The sequence below is a fragment of the Camelus bactrianus genome, chromosome 3 (genome assembly GCF_048773025.1).
Source record: "Camelus bactrianus isolate YW-2024 breed Bactrian camel chromosome 3, ASM4877302v1, whole genome shotgun sequence".
In the NCBI taxonomy this organism is placed as follows: domain Eukaryota; kingdom Metazoa; phylum Chordata; class Mammalia; order Artiodactyla; family Camelidae; genus Camelus; species Camelus bactrianus.
Window position 1 is genome coordinate 45371320 of NC_133541.1, and position 21430 is coordinate 45392749.

A 21430-nucleotide genomic window follows, 5' to 3' on the forward strand; every position below is an offset into this window, starting at 1 on the left:
CGAACAGGCTGCGCCACTGCTTCAGCATTGGTAGCCCAGCTGTAAGGGTCGCGCTTTTTCTGACGATGCGGACAACATGGCCGCCGAGGGTGGTAGTGATTCTCAGCAGAGAAGGAGAAGGCGCCGGGATGCGGAGGAACCGGAAAAAACGGAACTCGGCGAAAGAGAGCTGGCAGTGGCGGTGGCCCAAGAGAACGACGAGGAAAATGAAGAGCGCTGGGTTGGGCCTTTACCTGTAGAGGCAACGTTGGCTAAGAAGAGGAAAGGTAGCTACAGAGATAGGCACAGGGGAGAGTTGGAATGCTGCGTCCCCCTAGTACTGATAGAGTTCAAGCCGGACCCCAGGGCGGAGGGTGTGTGATTGTGAGGATTTGTGCCCTCGGAACAGAGGGTCCTCTTGTCACTTCTGGCCGTTCGGTACTTGTACGTCCTCCCGAAATAGTGATTTGGTCGGAGTAAAGCGTCTCTTAGATGGTATCTAACACTATTAATCTCTGATTTCTTGTAACAGACGCTAAAGGTAACTTACGCCGATACTTAACGCGTTTGGCGCCTCGCACTTAATCCGTACAGCAGCTATAGAGGTTGGAATTTATAACTCCGTTCAGTAGATGTGGAAAAGAGTACTGCTTCTGTTTAAGGCTTTTAGTTCAAGAGTGGTGTTAGTGTGTTGGGCCGCCGGGGAAGGCGGTGCCTATTTAGAATCGTAAAGAATAGGTAAAAATCATTTCAATCCTGACTGTTACACTAATGAGTTTTCTGACCTAGGGAAAGTTACGTAAGTTTCCTGAATCACAAGTTTCTCATCTAAAAACCGAGGTCTGTGGTATTCAAACCATACTTATGGGATACCATGGCCCGCAGCACTTTGCCACTAGCGTGAAATAGTGACAGAATTTTATCGAATAGAAAGAGTGATGAAAGGGATAGATTAGATTTTATCTTTCAAGTTCTTTGAAATGTTTTCCTTAAACGTTTAAGACCATTAACATGTGACTTTTCTGAAAGCTCAAATCTTTATTACTTTCCCTGCTTATAATTCTAAAGTGGTTTCTTACTATTTTCAAAACAACTCCAAACTCCCAAACATAGCATACAAGGCCCTTCTTGATAGGATCTCTCCTTACATCTCTCAGCACTGTTCCATTACTTCTCTCTCCCAAACCCTTACTCCTTACTCTGTACTCCTGTCATACTAAAACACTTGAGAATGGGTTATGCTCTTTTTTCTCCTGTGGATGCCGAGGTGAGTATCATGGTGTCTCTGCCTGGAGTAATTTCCCTCATCATTTCACTTGGCTAACTATTGTTCAACCTTCAGCACTGCTCAGCTATCACCCCTCATCTGGGAAGCCTGTGATTTCTCCAGTCTAGATGGGTTTCTAAAGCACACTGATCATAATTCTGAGGTATGTTTATCACACTGAATTTATAGGTAGCCTTCAAATTTTATGTATCCGAGTTTGAAGAAGATACTTTTTTGAACATTGTACATTAACACCTTTGAAGTGCCTTACCTTTTTTACGTCTAGGTCTTCCTTTTAAATCTTCCATAGCAACTGTTTCCTCAATACATTTGCTACATTCTGTAATTGTATATTTGTTCATGAGATTATCTGATTAATTTTTCTCTCCATTGTTAAAACTGAGCATGTAAAAGCAAGGACTGCATATTTTGCTCCATTGCTTTGTACAGTGCTTTGCATATAGTAGGTGCTAAGTAAGTATTGAATGAATGAATGAATATTACGATTTTGATGCTCTTAATTATTTTATTGTATTACAGTATTTTTCCATGTCCTTTTTTATGGAAAAGAGTGGAGGAAATGGAAAAAAATCCCAAAATGTTTAAGTGCTGATATTAGCATTAGGAGACAAAGAGCTTATAAACGCAATTACAGTTGAGACAATTAGATGCTTATTGTAGTTAAGCCAGTCAGTAGTGTATTCAGCTTGAAGAAAAGAATTGTAATTTAAAAACACATATGAAATGTTAGAAAAATGCCATAGAAGATTTTGTCTAAAAGGACAGGGGTTTAGTAATATATTTAAATTTCTAGAAATGGAAACATCCCCTTTAATATGTCCTTTGGACATTGGGCTTCTGTAGACATTTCCAGAAAGACATTTTTCTTAATTATGTGGCACCAACTTTAATTAAACTGATGGTTTCTCAGGGACAGAAACTATGTGCTACTCTTCTTTTTGTCCCTGTGCTTTGTAACCTATTTTGTTTTCAATAAATATCTGTTCAACAAGTGAACTAACAAACAGCAAAAAAAGAATGTGTATCAGATAGAATTAAATTTAGCTACATATTATAGAAAAATCCAAAATGACAGTAACATTAAAAAGATAGAGGTATACTTCTCTCATGAGTAAAAGTCCTAAAATAGACAATCTAAGGTTTGTGTGGAGGCTCCAAAGGGACGTAGGCTCTCTCCAGCTTTCTGCCCTAACATCACTAGTGTATGGACTTCATCTTTGTCCTTAGCAGTTATTAGAAATACAGCGCTCATCTCCCGGTTCCAAGCTGTAGGTTGAGGAAAGGAAGAAGGGCACACCTCTTCAAGGAGACTTCTTGACTGTCATACAATACTTCCACTTTTATCTCTTTGGCACATGGTCACATGTAACTGTAGAGAAGGTCTTCTTATAGCTGGATGTCAGTATTCCCATACAAAAATGGGAATTCTTTTACTAAAAAGGTAAAAGTAGCTTGTTGGACACAACTTTGAGTCTGCTATTTAGTAATTAGAAAAAACTATGAAACAGCTTGTGTTTCATTTAGCAACTTATTGTAGCAACTTTGGCCATCATTGGACTGTTTTATTAGGTACGCATAAAATGTCATTTCTTACTGGAAAAATTTTTCATAGCTCATATAATGAAATATTTACTCAGATTGCCGCTTTAAAAATATTTTGTTCTTGTAAAAAGCTTGAGACGCACTCAACTAGATATCCTCCAGGACTTTCTCAGCTCTAAAAATCTAAGTTTTTATTGTGTCTATTTGTTTCAAACCTGGTATCAGTGACTTCAAAGAGGGTCAGTGCCTTCAAGATAAATTGAGAAATATAGATGACCACTGACCTCATTATTTATTTAAATTAGCACAAAAATTGAATCTACGTGATTAGAAAGATGGTTGTGATATTTTCATGAAACTTTAAGGTTTTTGTTTTTAATGAAAGCTTTACATTAAGCCAGAACCACTCAATTCTTAAGTCTGGTAACAGTTAAACATCTATATAATGCCTGAGAACCTGTCCTGACTGATTAAATAATGATGTTGCTCAGTTCTGTGAAATAATGAAAGTTACAACTGACATAACAGACATTATATTTTTTTCATTACACATGAATTGAGAGAAATTAAAATCTAGAAGAAAATACAAAATAGTGTTTAGTTCCAGTTGTTAAAAAATAAAATTTTTTCTTTACTTTTTTCCCTTAGTTCTAGAGTTTGAAAGAGTCTATCTTGATAATCTCCCCAGTGCATCCATGTATGAACGGAGTTACATGCATAGAGATGTTATCACCCATGTGGTGTGCACCAAGTAAGTCTATCGCATCTTCATTTTTTTATGAAAAGTATAATTTTGTTTTAAACACTTCAATTTTGAGGTGGATTTGTAGAAGTAATTTTAGCATATTAATGGATTTCTATTTAATTCCATAGATTTTGTATTAGTTTAAGTTAAATAAAGACCTACATGCTCTTTTCTGTATCATACAGGGAGTGCCTTCTCTAAGACAAAATTCCCTAGTTTGTGTATATGTCTTCTGGAGATAAATGCCAAAAGAGGATGATCCAGGTAGTACCTGAGCTTCCCAGAAGAAGGGTGTATTAGTTAAGATGGGAGTAGTTGGTAGCTGACATCCTCAGTACTCAAGGGGGAAATGATGAGAACTAAGACATTGTGGAAATGTCACAGGACCTTCAAAATAGATGAATGGGGATTTGTAGAAGGATAATAATAATAGTACACATTATCTCAGTTACATACCACGTTTCAATAAATGGTTTCTATTTTTATGTAGCTGACAGAGAAAGCTATACTGTACAAAATCTTTTTCATACAAACAATCAAAATACTTGGGAGAAGATACAAAACACACTTACATTGAATCTTGCTGTATATGAAAGTAGTATATTGCAATTTAATTATTTATCAGCTTTGGAAAAATGGTACATTTTTCCTGTGAAAAAACTGCCTATAGGGTAATTTTAGCAATAAAGAACTCCCAAAATCTAGTGATTCCCAGTGAGGTTTTTTTGTTTTGGTTTGTTTTTTTAATGTCAAGTCCTAGGTCAATTCTGAGCCTAGCTCTTAGGGTTAAAATTAGTGCAGCAGCAGTTGTTGTGATAGACAGAAAAAAGCTTCAGATTTTGCTGTGTTCTTTCTACCCTAATCTAGTGGTTTGCATAAAGAAAGTTTTTTGGGGTTTTTTGGGTTTTTTTACAAATCTGTTACAAAAGAGTCCAAGATTCTCAGTGAATGATTGCTTTGCGGTTGCTAAGTGATTCTTATATCTGCATTAGAAATTAATTTCCACATTTTATATATGCAGGACAGACTTTATTATTACTGCCAGTCATGATGGACATGTTAAATTCTGGAAAAAAATAGAAGAGGGGATTGAATTTGTTAAACATTTTCGTAGTCACCTCGGTAAGAATTTGACTTTTTTTCTCTCTTTTTAAATTATATTCATTAAAGTTTCTTTAAAAAAATTTTTTTTGAATCATGTCCATTTATTTCATTGGTATTTACTAGACTGTTTTGATTTATTTAAATAGGAGTTATCGAGAGTATTGCAGTTAGCTCTGAGGGAGCATTGTTCTGTTCTGTGGGTGATGATAAAGCAATGAAGGTGTTTGATGTAGTGAACTTTGACATGATCAATATGCTAAAGCTTGGGTAAGTCTTTTTTAAAGTATAGTTTTTTACTTAGTGAAATAATTTTTAAACTGAACTTAACCATTACATAACAGAATATATTGCTATTCCATTAAAAAATGCGCCTTTAGGTTTTACTCAGAAAAATTAGATATTATGAATCCTTGTTATGATGCTGTTTGAAAACTGCTGTGGTTTTTGTTGTTAATCACAGCAGAAATTTCCAAACAGCATCAAGGAGTCGTTATATGCATTTAATACAACTTAGTAAATTAATGAGGATCCTTCATGTCTAATTTATTAGCACTTGGAATCAACTTCCTTGCTGTGCTTAGTTCAGTAATAGGAGATTGTGTTCTTATAAGGCTTATGCACATTTTTGGAGTTGTTAGTAATTTTGAACTTTGAAGTACATTGACACCCAGACTCTGTGGTTAGACTGTATGGGAATGAGACTAAACAAAAGACCATAGACTGGGTAGCTTAAGCAACAGAAATTTATTTTCTCACAGTTCTGGAGATTGGAAAGTCCAAAACTGAGGTTCCAGCAGGGTGTAGTTTCTTGTGAGCTCTTCTGGGTTTCACACTTTATCATCATTGGGGACAAGGCAGGGATGGTGTCTTGCTTTTCACTTCTTAGAAGGCCACAGGCCTGTGGGATTAGGGCCCTATGGTTATGACCTCGTTTAACCTTAATTAGCTCTTAAAGACCTTTTCTCCAGAGAAAGGGATTAGGGATTAGGGCTTCAGGGTGTGAAGGGAGCAGTGAGGGGTAGGGGTGGGAATGTAACTACACTATTCAGTATGTAGCAGAACTTCTTTTGGAATTTCCTCCAAAACCAATTTATGAGCCACTAAAGGAAATCAGTCTCATTATGTATGATCAGAACTTATTTTTTGACTACAAGTAGAAATACCTATTGATAATCTCCTTTTCCCCAGATTTGTTTCCCCCATGGTTTACCTATTTAAAAAAAATTAAATCTATTCATAAATGTTGAACATTTGCTACCTCTGAGGATGTTGAAAGAGTACAGGCATACCTCGTTTTGTTGCACTTTGTAGATATTGTACTTTTTACAAATTGAAGTGTGTGGCAACCCTGTGTCGAGCAAGTCACCATTTTTCCAAAAGCATTTGCTCACTTTGTGTCATTATTGCACATTTCAGTAATTCCAAAAACATTTCACACTTTTTCACTATTACGATATTTGTTATGGCAATCAGTGATCTTTGATGTTACTATTGCAAAAAGATTATGATGTGCTAAAGGCTCAGATGATTTTTTAATTAAGATATGTACATTGGTTTTTTTAGACATAATGCAGTTGCACACTTAATAGACCACAGATAATATAAACATAACTTTTATATGCTCTGGGAAACCAAAAAAATCTGTGTGGCTCTCTTTATTGCGATTTTCACTTTATTGCAGTGGTCTGAAACTGAACCTGCAATATCTTCAAGGTATGCCTGTAATTTTTTAACCTTTGGTAGAAATTCTGAGAGTCCCCAAAAAAGTTATGAGCTTTAGCTCAATCATTGGAATAACTGTAACTTCTCAGGCTGACTACTTCGAAGGAGACAACAAACATTTGAGTTTGAGTTTGGTGTGTTGATTAAATCTGTCCCAGTTCTTGTATAGTTTATCAGGTAGTATGTTCAAAGCTCATGGTTTTAAGATCAAGTTACCAATAATGAGAATGTGATATCAGAATGTTTTTCTTTGGAGCATAGTCATGACTAAAATATTTTGATCTTAAATATTTCGAGAATGGATTTATAAAGTATACTGTTACACACTAACCTATTTAAAAGTAAGTTATACATAGACAGAGATCTGAAAAACTATACCACAGAATATTTTAGGGCCCAGGTCTGGTTAGGTTTCCCTATAAATGATCTGTTGTATACAGTTCCCTTCTTGTGGTTTGATAGATCTTCAGAAGTTATCATTGCATTGATGTGATCAGAAAGAGAAAAAATAGTGGCTATTCTTCATTGTTTTTCTGTGTCTCTCTGCTACTTTTGAGCAAGGAATCCAAAACAAGCTAAATCATTGGCCAGGACATTTTTTGCTGATGAGAATGGGGAGGGTTGCTTACTTGTATTGACCTCTTTTTTCCCCCTCAATTCTTTACTATTTTAGCTATTTTCCGGGACAATGTGAGTGGATCTATTGCCCAGGGGATGCCATATCTTCAGTTGCTGCTTCTGAGAAGAGTACAGGAAAAATTTTCATTTACGATGGTCGAGGAGATAACCAGCCATTACATATTTTTGACAAACTCCATGCATCACCTCTTACTCAGATACGGCTAAACCCAGTTTACAAAGCAATAGTGTCTTCTGACAAATCTGGAATGATTGAATACTGGACTGGTCCTCCTCATGAATATAAATTCCCCAAAAATGTGAACTGGGAATATAAAACTGACACAGATTTATATGAATTTGCCAAGTGCAAGGCTTATCCGACCAGCATATGTTTTTCACCTGATGGGAAGAAAATAGCTACTATTGGTTCTGATAGAAAAGTTAGAATTTTCAGATTTTTAACTGGAAAACTCATGAGAGTCTTTGATGAATCATTAAGTGTAAGTGCAATATAAATTTAATCTAATTTTACTTTCTGAAAATGTCTTTATTTTTTGCCATTTCTTTAAAGGTATTTTTCTGGATACAGACACTTAGATTGATAGTTATTTTCTCTTAAGATATTAAAGATATTATTCAGCTGTCTGCTGTCTTGCATTGTTGCTCTTTAAAACTTTCTTCCCTACGTTTAGGATGTATTATCTTCTGAGCCACTTACACTTAATGTGGCTGTTTTTTCAGTTGTTTTGTTTGCAAACTCATTCTTTTGAGATCCTCAAAATTCATGCTAGGCCTCCTTTTCTTCTTAAGCTGTTCATTCTTGTCTGTCTGTGTGACTGCTTCCAAATTTATTTCTCCAGCTTTCTATTATAAACAGACTGAGTCTCCTGTTCTTTTATTCTTTTTCTTTTTGCTGTCTTCATGAATGACACCGATATCTGTCTGCTTGCACAAGCCAGAAACCTGAGTCATCTTTAACTCTTTTTCTCACCCTTCTATTTAATTCATCATGAATCCTGTTGATTTTATTTTCTACATATACTTTAAATCCATCCATTTCCTTCTAGCACAGCTGTCATTATCCTAGTTCATAATCTTTTCCCTGGCCTATTGCATTTCCTGCTCCCTTTATCTATTCTGCTTTCCTCCTACTGTTGTTCTTAGGATTAAGATCTGCCGTGTTGTGTCCCTGCCTACCACTCCAACCTACTGTAAATCACCTTTCTCCCTGCCTCTTACTATAGCCAGTTAGGCCTTTCAATTTCTTGAATATGCCTCCCACCACAGGGTCTTTGCATATGCTGTTCCTGGTGGCGGGAGTGATTCCTCCCATTACATATTGAACTCATCCTTCAAATCTCAAAGAGTCACTTCCTCTGGGAATCTTTCACTATTCATCCAATAGTGAAAGGAGAACTTTTTTTATGTGGCTGTGTATCACTCTGTTTATTTTCTCTTATAGTATTTTGTATGATCTTATTGTTTGATTACTGTATATCCATCCCCAATAGACTCAACTGAGTGTGATCTCTGGCCCTGTATCTGTTTTGCTCATCATTGTATTTCAAGCACTAAGAACAGTACCTAATACATAATTACTGCTAATGAGAATTTGTTAGAGCATGTAGTTGTGGAATAAGAGTTTTTATCCACACAAAGGTAACTAGGTTTTGTGGAAATTTGAGTCTCATCACCTGTTTCCATCAAGTGGTTCTCTAACTGCTAATGGTATGTCAAATCCTCTGAAAGTCGGTGGATTGAATCTTTGTAGCAATAGTGTTTTTTATATAATAGTGTCAATTCTACAGTCTTGGTAGTCACCAGTTTACATTAGGTTCCTGCATTAAGCTCTTCAAAAATTCTACCACTCAGGTGATACTCTTATTAGGTGGCAAGTGATTGTAAGTTGGGTGGATTATCTACCTGAAGTAATATGAATCCAGACAAAAGGAAAAATTATTTGCTAGTCAAGTCATCCTCATAACTCATTTTCTTGATGGAACAAGATAGCTTTCCATTATGCTTTAAAGGAAAATCTTCTCTTATGATGTATTCTTCTTTATGGTAGTGGGTAACTACATATTAGTTTCAACTTAAATGTAATTTTTAAAACTCTTTATAACTTACAAGTCTAACAAGATTCCTTATGAAAAATACTTAAAATCTATTCTCTGAGCTGTTTAATCCACTCTTTCTTCATTGTTGTCTTCAACAAGTTGAAGTTACAGGACTAGGGTAATAAGAGGAAGTCAGTAGCAAAGCATATGAGAGAAGTTGAGATTGAGAATGAGAGAGTTTGCAGGAAAAAAGGCCAAATGCCAATCAAATAAGTAACAATGCTAGTGACTAGTTAATGACTAGAATCCCATAGTTCCATGTTAAGGGAGGGAGCTTCTAGCTGGTTAGAGTCCTAGTTAAAATAGACAAATTTAATTGGATGATGTAAAGTTTTATCCTCTAGTTTTTATTAACTAGGATCACTGCTTGTGACCGTGCAGTGATAGAAGTCATAGAAGCCCTGCTATTAAAGCTTGAATACTGTAAAAAGATAACTGATTGCTTAAAAGGCTGAATTAACATTTATAAAATATTTATATGTGGGCAGATGGCCATCTGCAAACTTTTAAGTCTTGAAACTGAATCTTCTCTCTAGCAAAAATAATCGGAGTCCCACACTACAAAAATGTAGTCCAGCATCTAGGCTGTTTCCAGCAAAAGAGTAAAGCAGCATATCAGTGTCAGAGACTGGAGACAATAAACCCTAATGGCCAGGCTTTTTAGCTCTCCTAGAAGACCTTTGCCTCATGTTGTTCCCTAATACACGTGGCACGTTTTCATTTTTAAAGTTGTTTATATTGTTGTTCTTTCCATACCTAGAAAAACTGGAGATTTTATTAATGCAGGCATGAAAATAGGAAGTAGATGGGACATAAGCCTGGCTTCTTTTCATCTGCAGTGGAGAGCTATTTTTGATTTCTGCAGTTTGTTGCTCTAAATGGCTGGCAAACTAAATGTAAAGATTACATATTTTGAGAGACTTAGAGTGTGGTAGTACATAGTAATTAAGATGTGACCCCTATCTTGGAAGTGGTGTATTAAATATCTCAATAAAGTAAACCAAATGTCCAAACTAAAGGACACTCATAAAAATATTCATCTATCCCAAATCACATTTACCTAATGATATAACTGTAGTGATACACCAAAACAACTTGAAACATTTTCTGAGATATCATGAAATTTTTATAAATTAGTGAAATCATTAAAGAGTTCATTCATTCAGCAAAATGAATTGAATCATTCATTCAACAAAAATATGGCAGGCCCATGATCCTTTTACAAGGACCTCACAATCTATAGCTTCATTGTCCAATTTAATAGCCATTAGGCACATATGGCTGTTGAGCACTTGGTAGGTGACTGGTACAAAGTGAGATGGGCTAAAAGTATAAAATACACACAGGATTTCAAAGACTTAAGGAAAAAAAGAATATAACTTACTTCATTTTTTATATTGCTTAATGTTTTAATATTTTTCATATTGCTTAAGGTCTTTTGATAATATTTTGTATATATTGGACTGAATAAAACATTAAGATTAATTTTACGTGATAATTTTTACTTTGTTTAAAGGAGCTACTAAAAAATTTTAAGTTACATATGTGGTTTGCATTATGTTTCATTTGGAAAGTGCTAGTCTGTGGCTTATAAAAGCACCAGGTATGTTTCTGTAAAGAAGCAATAGTTATGTATCTTTTTCATTAGAAGAACTAGTTAGTGTAAATACTGGGTTTTTTTAATAATTGAACTTATTAATGCCTTTTTATTTCCTGCTTATAGTGTTTAGAATCCTCCCTAAGAAAACATATAAGTACACCAACTGTCAGTGCCTCTTAATGTATACTCTGCTTCTGTTTAAATTCTCATTCCCTTTATCATGTAGCTTTTTTGTTAATAAATGGTTTGTTTCTTAGATGTTTACTGAACTGCAGCAGATGAGGCAACAGCTACCAGACATGGAATTTGGCCGACGAATGGCTGTAGAACGTGAACTGGAGAAGGTGGATGCAGTAAGATTAATTAATATAGTTTTTGATGAAACTGGACACTTCGTGCTATATGGAACAATGCTGGGCATTAAAGTTATAAATGTAGAAACAAACCGGTAAGCTTTAATATGATGTATGCTTTTTAAAAATGCATTTTTGGAGGACCATTTCCTCCTTCTGAGAAACAATGGGAGTTTTGTTTGTTCCAAGACAAGTGGAATGGTCCCAAACGTCTAAACTTAACCAAATGTTTTGACTGGATTTTTCTGTGGTCTTTTGGTTGTTTATAATCTTATGTAAAAAGTTTCCACTCATGTTTGTAAAAGAAATGGAAGGAAGATATGCATAGTTGCAATTTTTTTTTTAACAAGTTTCAGTCTGTCTCTTGCTTATTGATTTAAATTAGCCTGGTTCATGTTAAATGTTGCCAAATATTTTAACCACAGAATTCAGCATTACATCCTGCTAGACAAAAAATCAGAAGCTAAAATGCATGAAACCACAATAAGCCTTTTGTGCAAACAGTCCATTTGGTCTTAGAACAAAATTGCTATAATCAGATACTATCACTGAATGTAAATGAAAAGAACTTACAGTATATTTAAAGGAGGAAAAATCTTGTGCTGTACATTCTCACATATAAACAAATTTATTCTGTAGTTCTTGGCAATACAAAATCTTTGAAGGCTTGCAGAAAGATTAAGATAATAGGGACAGGTTAAAACTGTATGAATGACTGTATTTTTTTAACCTGAAAATTATAGATACCTACCAATTTAAAATAACTTCTTGTGGGTGGTGGGAAGGGTAAAGAAACACTTTTTAAAAACCTTTTACTAGTTATTTTGTACAAAGATAAAGGATAGTTGATTCCGAACTTTCATCTGTAAAGTTGTTATAATTGGAGTGAATCCTGATAATTTTATCGTATAAAACATATTTTCCAGGTGTGTGCGGATCTTAGGCAAGCAAGAGAATATTAGAGTGATGCAATTGGCTTTGTTTCAGGGAATAGCCAAAAAACATCGTGCTGCAACTACTATAGAAATGAAAGCTTCTGAAAATCCAGTTCTTCAGAATATTCAAGCTGACCCAACAATAGTGTGTACCTCTTTCAAAAAGAACAGATTTTATATGGTATGTGGAAGTACTAGGAGATACACCTTAATGTTTCTTCCAGTTTGGTTGGAGTTTTATTTTCTTAGCTTGTGCTTTCAACTGAAGAGAATGTTGGCAATAATTGTAGACATTCTAAACAACCATAGTACCATTTTACAAAATTAATACTGTAGAATTTTTAACTAGGTCTTGATTTTAACTATTTCTGTACTGTTTTCCATCCTGTAGTGAAAAACTTTCAGCCCAGCTTCTATAACTATTTGTGTTGTCTAAGATGATAGGAAGTAAGTGGTTGTAGTAATAATTGGATCCAAAATAGTTCTTGCTGTGGAGATTTTAAAATTCTTCAGTTTTAGTATTTTTCACCTTTTTCTCTTGAACGTAACTTCTTTCCCCAGAACTTGCATACTTCCTTCTCTAACTACATCTCTTTTTACCTTTTGACTCCACTGTAATGATGCTACCCTGGAATTGTAAGTTCCTGAAGAATTTTTTTCTGGAGAATGAGAAGTACTTTGCACATTAACTATGATGGAGGTCAGAATCAAACTCCTAAGCTGTCTAGGAATAGCGCCATTCTAATTGTTCAGCCAAGCAGAAAAATCTAAAGTATAGAGACCTCTGTGCTTGTATTCTGTCCTTCACTACCCAGGAAGAGACTTTCTAAGACCCATGTGTGATTATTCTTCTGCCTAAAATCCTTTAATGACTCCTCAGCTATCTACAATAGCTGCGCTCTGAGTTTATCTTTCTTCATTTTTAGTTCATTTGCTATACTGACCATACTGAACTTGATCCCATTTGCAATAGTTGCGTGTTCTTTTTTGCCTGTAGGCCTTTGCACAGGCTATTTCTTCTTCCAGACACACACGTCTCCCCAGTTCTGAACTCATACTTGATGTCTCAGCTTGGAAGCCTTCTCTTGACATCAAATTTGGATTAGGTGTGCCTCCTTGTATTATGTGTTACACTTGTTGGAATAATTTGCTGTTTTGGTTTTTTATGTTTTGAGTTTTTTTTGTTTGGGTTTTTTTTTGTTTGTTTTTGGTCTCTGACACTGTTCTCCCCTCCTCAAGATAATATGAAATCCATAAAGGGCGGTGTGTTTTCTTCACTGTTGAATCCATGGAATTTGGTAAAGTGGCCTATTGTAGTATAATCATTCATTTAGCTATATATTACAAGCAGCTATGATGCTTTAAAGGTTACCAGCATTTGGTAAATGTAGGAAATAGTTTACCTACCCCAACCAAGCTTTTAACCTAAAATGGGTACATTCCTTTAAGATGAGGATTTTGTTATTAACTTTCAAACTCATTACTAAAAATTTATTAATACATGTTAAAGGAAAATAATTTTGTTTTTACCTGTAATTTAACTATTTTGAAGGTAAAAATAAATCATAAATGATAATTTTTGATATACACTAAAAACACATATACTAATTTTCCATCCACTCTATTAAAAAATATTAGGAAGTTTGCTTTTTCTTTCCCCAGAGGGTTAGTTTTTGTTTTTTTAAAGTATAGTTGGTTTACAATGTTGTGTTAGTTTCTGGTATACAACAAAGTGTAAAAATATAATTTTATATATAACACACACATACATATTCTTTTTCAGATTCTTTGCCATTATAGTTTATTACAAGATAATGAATATAGTTCCCTGTGCTATACAGTAGGACCTTGTTTATTTCATATATAGTAGTGTATCTGCTAATCCCAAACTCCTAATTTATCCCTCTCCCACCTTTCCCCTTTGGTAACTATGTTTGTTTTCTATGTCTGTGAGTCTGTTTTTTAAATAAGTTCCTTTGTATCATTTTTTTTTAAATCCCACATATAAGTGGTATCATATATTTGTCTTTCTCTGTCTGACTTCACTTAGTATGTAAACTCTAGGTCCATCCATGTTGCTACAAATGGCATTATTTCATTCTTTTTTATGACTAATATTCCATTGTGTGTATATATGACATCTTCTTTATCCAGTCATCTGTTAGTGGACATTTAGTTTCCTTCCATGTCTTGATCATTGAAAATAGTGCTCTATGAACACTGGAGTGCGTGCATCTTATCCAATTTGAATTTTCTCCGATATATGCCCAGGAGTGGGATTGCTGGATCATATGATAACTCTATTTTTAGTTTTTAAAGGAACCTCCATACTGTTATCCATAGTGGCTCTACCAATTTATGAAGATTCCCTTTCCTCCACACCCTCTCCAGCATTTGCTATTTGTGGACTTTTTGATGATGGCCATTCTTACCAGTGTGAGGTGATACCTCACTGTAGTTTTGATTTGCATTTATCTACTAATTAGCTATGTTGAGCATCTTTTCATGTGCCTATTGGCCATCTCGATGCCTTCTTTGGAGAAATGTCTATTAAAGTCTTCTGCCCATTTTTTGATTGGGTTGGTTGTTCTTTTGTTACTGAGTTGTATGAGCTGTTACATATTTTGGAAATTAAGCCGTTGTCAGTTGTGTCATTTCCAAATATTTTCTCCCAGTGTGTAGGTTATCTTTTCATTTTGTTCATGGTTTCCTTTGCTGTGCAAAAAGCTTATGTTTGATTAGGTCCCATTGTTTATTTTTGCTTTTATTTCTATTGCCTTGGGAGACTGATGTAAGAAAACATTGCTGCCATTTATGTCAGAGAATGTTTTGCCTGTGTTCTCTTCAAGGAATTTTATGGTATCATGTCTTCTTTAAGTCTTTAAGCCAATTTGAGTTTATTTTTGTGTATGGTGTGAGGGACCCCAGAGTTTATTTTTATGTTGACTAAACCATGTCTGTTCCTATAAACTTCAAAGAAATAGAAAAACAAAAATTGTCACTCACTGTGTATTTATACAGCTAACATTTTCATAAATTTTCATTGTTTTATTAGGCATATATATTCTTTAGCAAAACTAAAATTTTCAAATGAAGTATCATGAAATAAAATTTTATAAAATTTGAACTTTAATAGTTCCATATATGAACTAAATTAAGATAACTATTTAAAAATTCATATAATTAAATAGTACAACAGACATGCCATTCCTCTGACAACTGGAGAATAAGATGTTAAGGCAGTAACATCCTAGCTTGATTGTTCCATTATTTGGAATCTATCCAGGTGGATCGAGGAATGACATTGGGCAAGACAGGGCCTGGGCACTAGTTGATACCCAGTTAGAGCTGTCTTAGAGAAAAAGATTTCTGCTTACTAAGAGTCAAATAAAAGAAACAGGACTTGAGAAGTCAGAGTTTTAACAACTAAAAAATTTTTTCTCAATTCACCCTAAAACATGAAGATCTTGAGATTTCTACAACTTCACTCAGAATGTACATTTTAGGATTTAGATAGATCGTTAGGGTGCTGAAAAAAAAAAAGAAGAAGAAAAAAGTGGAAGGTCAAGATCCATTACTGATTCATTTTTGAATCCTCATCCTACCAGCAGCCAGTCCTGCTCATCGTAATAACAATTATTAATGTGTATATAGCACCTTCTATATGTTAGGCACTGTTCTCTAAGCACTTTCCACTCCTTCATTTAATCTTCACAGCAGGCACCATTTGGAGTAATTATTATCCCCATTATGAATGAGGAAATGGAATTAATTTACTTCACCAAAGTCACATAACTAGTAAGAGGCAGAGCCAGAATCCAAGCCCAGACTATCTAAATAGTGAAGAATAAGCAACAGGCGGCAGGTTAGGTAGGATGTACTATATGGCAGAAGCAGAGAACTACTCCATTAAAACTGCATCTTGTTAAATGTATACTCAAAAAAATTTCCACACCAAAAAATTAAATTCCATTTGAAATTATACATCTTCAATATATGAATTTTCATATTAGGTAAGTATAGAAATAATTTAACTGCCTTACACAGCTTGTGATAGGAAGTGATTACTAAAATAAGGATTTATTCTGATGGGAATTCTTACTTTCCTCAAATACTTCATTAGAAGTGAAATTTTATTGTCCTAAATTTTAACCAGATGAAAAGTTTAATTCACTTTTTATTTTCCTCCTTGAGTTTACTAAACGAGAACCAGAAGATACAAAAAGTGCAGATTCTGACCGAGACGTTTTTAATGAGAAACCTTCTAAAGAAGAAGTCATGGCAGCTACCCAAGCTGAGGGACCTAAACGAGTGTCAGATAGTGCCATTATCCACACAAGCATGGGAGACATTCACATCAAACTTTTTCCTGTTGAGTATGTACTATTTTCATTGTTGTAAATACACACAAGCGTAAATATGTATATTCAAAGAAACGTATTATACAACTTAAAAGTTCTTGTTATTTTGACTGAAGGAATTTTGAAGAATTTAAATGTTTGAGCATCTAGCCTGAGCTTTCTGTTAAATGTTAAGCTAGAAAATGGGAAAGTTTTATAGATATATACACATACTTCACAGGTTTATTATTATGAGATCAAAATATATTGGCTGTGAAAGCACTGAATGTAAACTATAAAGTGCTATACAAGTGTATATCACCATTATCATTAATTTACACTTTGTAAGTTTTGTGGCTTGTTTGTTGTAAGTAGCTTTCCTCTCAAAGCACATCTTTAAAAGGGATGATAATTATTTTTCCTTACTGACATTTGCTAGACATATATTACCTATTCTTTAGTCCCAGTAGCGATGTTTTAAAAATAAATTTCAACAACAACAACAAAAAAAAAATAAGGGCTTCCATTTGAAAAAGCAGAAAAGTATTCTGGACAGTTTAAAAGTTTGCAAAGTGAACATGCAATACCAAATACAGTACAATATCACTGGTTGTTCTTGATCTGAAAGAGGACATCTTTTACAACACCTTGACTTGAAAGCATTTATTTATTTTGGACATGAATGTTTTATATCCAAACCGTACCTTGGTACTGAACCAAAAACTAGGCAGTTCTAGACTCCTGGACCATCTCATTTTTAAGTGTTCAGAACCCATGCATCCATTAAGCCTATTCCCTACTGTGTTTGGTGCAAGATTCTTTTGAATCTGTCTGCCATTCCTAGCTTTAGGAGTTACGACATGATAATGTACTATATTAAATCATCTTATGAGATTAGTTAATATTATTTAGAAACTTCATACTCTGAGTGTGTGTGAGTGTGACTGTCATTTAAAGTTTGTTAAATTTAGAAGCTGTCATTTCAGTGAATAAGTCCTTGGTCAGGAATATGTCACCATACTATGACGTTGTTAAGAAAATTACCTTTCCCAGGAACTTAACCCCACTATGTGCAGTTAACTATATACATATAGTGCTATGATTATGTTTTTTTAACTGCAGAATGACTTTGGAATCTAAATACTGTAAAACTCAACTGTAAAAAGCAATCATATCTAAAGATAAAATGTTAAACTATAAGAATATGCTACTGCCTGTATGCCCTTTCAACTCTTGGTTGTCCTGAAATCAGCAGTTACGAAAAACAGCCTGTCCTTCTGAAGCATTCAAAAGATATTGCAAACACCCATTAGGAAGCCAAACTACAAAGGAAACTGTCCTAAGATGCTGCCAATAGATTTCACATTTTTAATATATTTCTTACTAGGTGCCCTAAGACAGTGGAAAACTTCTGTGTTCACAGCAGAAATGGTTATTATAATGGGCATACATTTCACCGTATAATTAAGGTAAGTTATACAAATTTTATATGATTTAAGGAATAGTATGTTATTACATAACAAGAGGTTTAAATGTAAAGAATCTTATTCTCTCCCACTTAGGAGTTTATTAGAAAGGAATAGAAGAAACGGACTATCGAAGCCCAAAGAAAAATGGATGGTCATGAATATCAGATCTAGAATCAAGGATATAGGGATAGTAGCATGGTTACCTTTTTAGAAACAATGCAGCAATATTTTTGTCAGCAGCTAAATCAAAGGGTCAGATAATGAGTAAAGTGTCTTGCTAAGATAAAACCTATAGCCAAGGTAACATGTTCCTAGTGGTTAGATAAGGTCTAGATCTAGAAGATAAGATTAAATAATAGAAGAGCCATGTTGCCATTTTATCTGTGAAAACTACCGTTAATACCTGAAGAGCAGAATGAACTCAGCCTAGGATTTTGCTGAGCAGCATTCCGTAAAATGGATGGGGCAGTGATGTAGTTCTTGGTTACTTGCAGGTCAGAAATGGCAGGAAAAATATCGGAAGTAAAAATCAGCTTTCAGGGTTCTGAAGGAAGTGGTGAAATTACTCACTAGGAAATCCAGAGTAGGGAAAGGGAGGATAGAAGAGTGGGGTAGTTATGTAAGACCTAACATGGTATACAGTATCCTAAAACTCATTTACACTAATAATTGGCTTTAACTAGATGAGCAAGATACTACATGTTTATAAATGGAAAGACCTCTGCATTTTTGTTTCAGTCACTGAAGTAATGTACTAGTTAAGCAATGGAAATACATTACCCAAATTAAAATGTAACTATGGGTTTAATCACTTTATAGGATGACTGTTAATAAAGTTAAGATTTCACTGACTGCAAAACACTTTTGACAAACAGACTCCAAAGCATACATATATGTAATATGTATAATACAGTTTTGTCTACTTTCTGTTAGGGCTTCATGATTCAGACAGGAGATCCAACAGGTACTGGTATGGGAGGAGAAAGCATATGGGGAGGAGAATTTGAAGATGAATTTCATTCAACATTGCGACATGACAGACCATATACACTCAGCATGGCCAATGCTGGATCAAACACTAATGGATCCCAGTTTTTCATAACAGTAGTACCAACGGTAAGTAGAACAGCATTGCTATAAGCTGAAGATTTATAGGTTATGATCTGAGAGAGTGAATTCAGTGAAGAGAGAGCTGCTTTATTCTCTACCATTATTTGTATCTGCCAAAATATAAAAATGGAAACAATTTAGAAAAAAATTAAAATTACCTAACAAATCAGATTTAACTTTGTAAAACAATCATTTTGTAATTCAGGACATGTGAGTTTAAGCGAACTTTGCCACTACTAATTATTTTACCTCTGGGCTTGTTTCCTCATCTTTAGAATGGGAGGATTAGAGTACAAGAATTCGTGATACTAAGACTTTTTTTCCACATTTTTCTATCTATGAAATCAGAGTGGAACCCATAATCAATGACATTGTAGATTTGATGAAATACAATGTAAGAATATCTAGCTCTCTATCACTATGCAGTTCCACCAAATTATAAAAATTATATTTTATTTTTGGAATTAAGCACCAAGCAATGAAGGGAAAATATTTGTAACTACTATCTGCCAGGCACATGGTCTCATGTAATATTCACAGTAGTTCTAGTATCAGTATACCCAGTTTTAAAAAAATTACATGAAGAAACAATGAGACATGATTAACTTGCCAAAGGTCAAGTAAGTAGCAGAGCCAGTGTTTGAGCTCCCATCTGTCTGATGCCAAAGAACATGCTGCATAAACTATTCCTTACTGCCTCTTAACTGTGCAGGTAGGATTCCTGCAGAGAACTTTTAAAGCCTTACCCATAATTCTTACCCATGTTTCTTTAAATAATTACCCATAATTCTTTAAACCATGTGAAGAAACTTTAGCAAACATCTTCCAACTCCCTTTGATCTGAAAGATGCAGATATTTAGTTAAACATTATACTTTGCTTTTATATTTTGTCATATAAACATGGAAATCACTCTTAAAAGATGCTAAGTGGAAGTATATCTTTTAAGTTATATTTAAAAAGCAAAGCCAAAGTATAAATTCTCTTTAATTTGCTCAGAGGGTGTGTTTAAAGAAATCTGGGCTTACCAACATTTTCCATTTGTCCTCCAACACAGCCTTGGCTTGATAATAAGCACACAGTATTTGGACGAGTGACTAAAGGAATGGAAGTTGTACAAAGGATCTCCAACGTCAAAGTCAATCCCAAAACAGATAAGCCCTATGAGGATGTCAGCATCATAAATATTACTGTAAAGTAAGATAAGATTTGTCTCATTGTATGTGTAAATAAAAATACACATATATTAAATATAGGATTATTTTACACGAGGAAGCCCTTAAGATTTGCTGAATATACAAATCATGTTTCAAGGATTCAGTATTGTATTTTTCATTAAAGGCTATTTAAAAAAAAAAAAAAAAAACTCTGCCTTTGAGTTTTCTTGCAGTAGTTCTCATCCTACGAGGTGATTAATTGAAATGGACTAAAACTGAGACACAGCACTCTTTACATGTATTTCTCATGAGACTTAAAACCATATTAAGTGATAAGAATGGTTATGTATTTGTTCCTTAGCTTTTTAGAAATATGCCCTTATATGTTTCTTTAGATCCACTAAGAAAGCATACCAGGATCTGATAGTAATATACTATATCCTTTCTTTTACAAGGTTTGTGTGTCATGCCAAATAATTTTGGTTTTTGATTAGTTAAGTAGTAAGTAGTGGGAGTAAAACTTCAATAAATAAATAGGAAGTACCTTTAGTCAGAAGTGTTAAATTCCTTAATAATTGTGAAATATTCTTTCAAATGTAAGAATCAGAATAAATGAATACCTGAGTCCTTGGTTTTATATACTGATTCATTTACTGTTTTCACATCATTTTTCTAATGTAGCTAAACAATTTTTGTCTCCAAGTTATAGTATATCTTTTCTTACCTTACTAAATGTAGTCAAGAAAGTATATATTGAGTAAAAATATTATCTAATAATAGATTAGTAGAAATTGGAGCAATAAAACAATGAGTCCAATCTTACATTGATATCATTTCTTCTTTACTTACCCTTATAAATTACTTCGTAGCTATTCAGAACCACTGCTTCTCCTTTCCAGACTCTTAAGAACATTTAGGAGGAACATGTTCAACAGACTTCGCATCCTTATGCTTTAAATGTAAACTTAGACTTCTCTATTGATCAGTAATATTATTTCCTTTACCCACTTTGTACCACAAACTGTGTGATATAGAAGAATATGCAAAATTGTTCTACTTTAAATTAATATTGTGTCCTCCTTTTAAAAAGTAGAACTAAAATTTGGACACAAGATGACTTTCACTATGACATTTGCCTTTTCTCCCTAATTTTAGGTGTTTTGACCTAACTACCTAGCAACTTAATCATTCCTAAACGCTAAATCCTAAATTTTGGTAATACTGCCACCAAGTGGTGGTGGTAATGCCTCATTCTTCCCAAAATACTTTGATTAATGAATTTTTCTATTCTACATCACAGATTTAATCAGTAGACCTAAAAACATACGCTGCCAGATGTCTTTTTTTAA

General features: G+C 34.2%; 1 protein-coding gene across 1 annotated transcript; it reads left to right on the forward strand.

The window, feature by feature from the left end:
- The first annotated feature begins 49 nt into the window (after window positions 1–49).
- PPWD1 (peptidylprolyl isomerase domain and WD repeat containing 1) lies at window positions 50–20905 on the forward strand. The gene is made up of 11 exons (XM_010949376.3): window positions 50–266; window positions 3458–3560; window positions 4576–4676; window positions 4805–4925; window positions 7054–7501; window positions 10976–11166; window positions 11998–12187; window positions 16201–16382; window positions 17734–17815; window positions 18749–18931; window positions 19982–20905. Exons 1-11 carry the CDS (start codon window positions 77–79, stop codon window positions 20123–20125), a joined length of 1935 nt encoding a protein of 644 aa, XP_010947678.1. The 5' UTR covers window positions 50–76; the 3' UTR covers window positions 20126–20905.
- The last annotated feature ends 525 nt before the right edge of the window (window positions 20906–21430 follow it).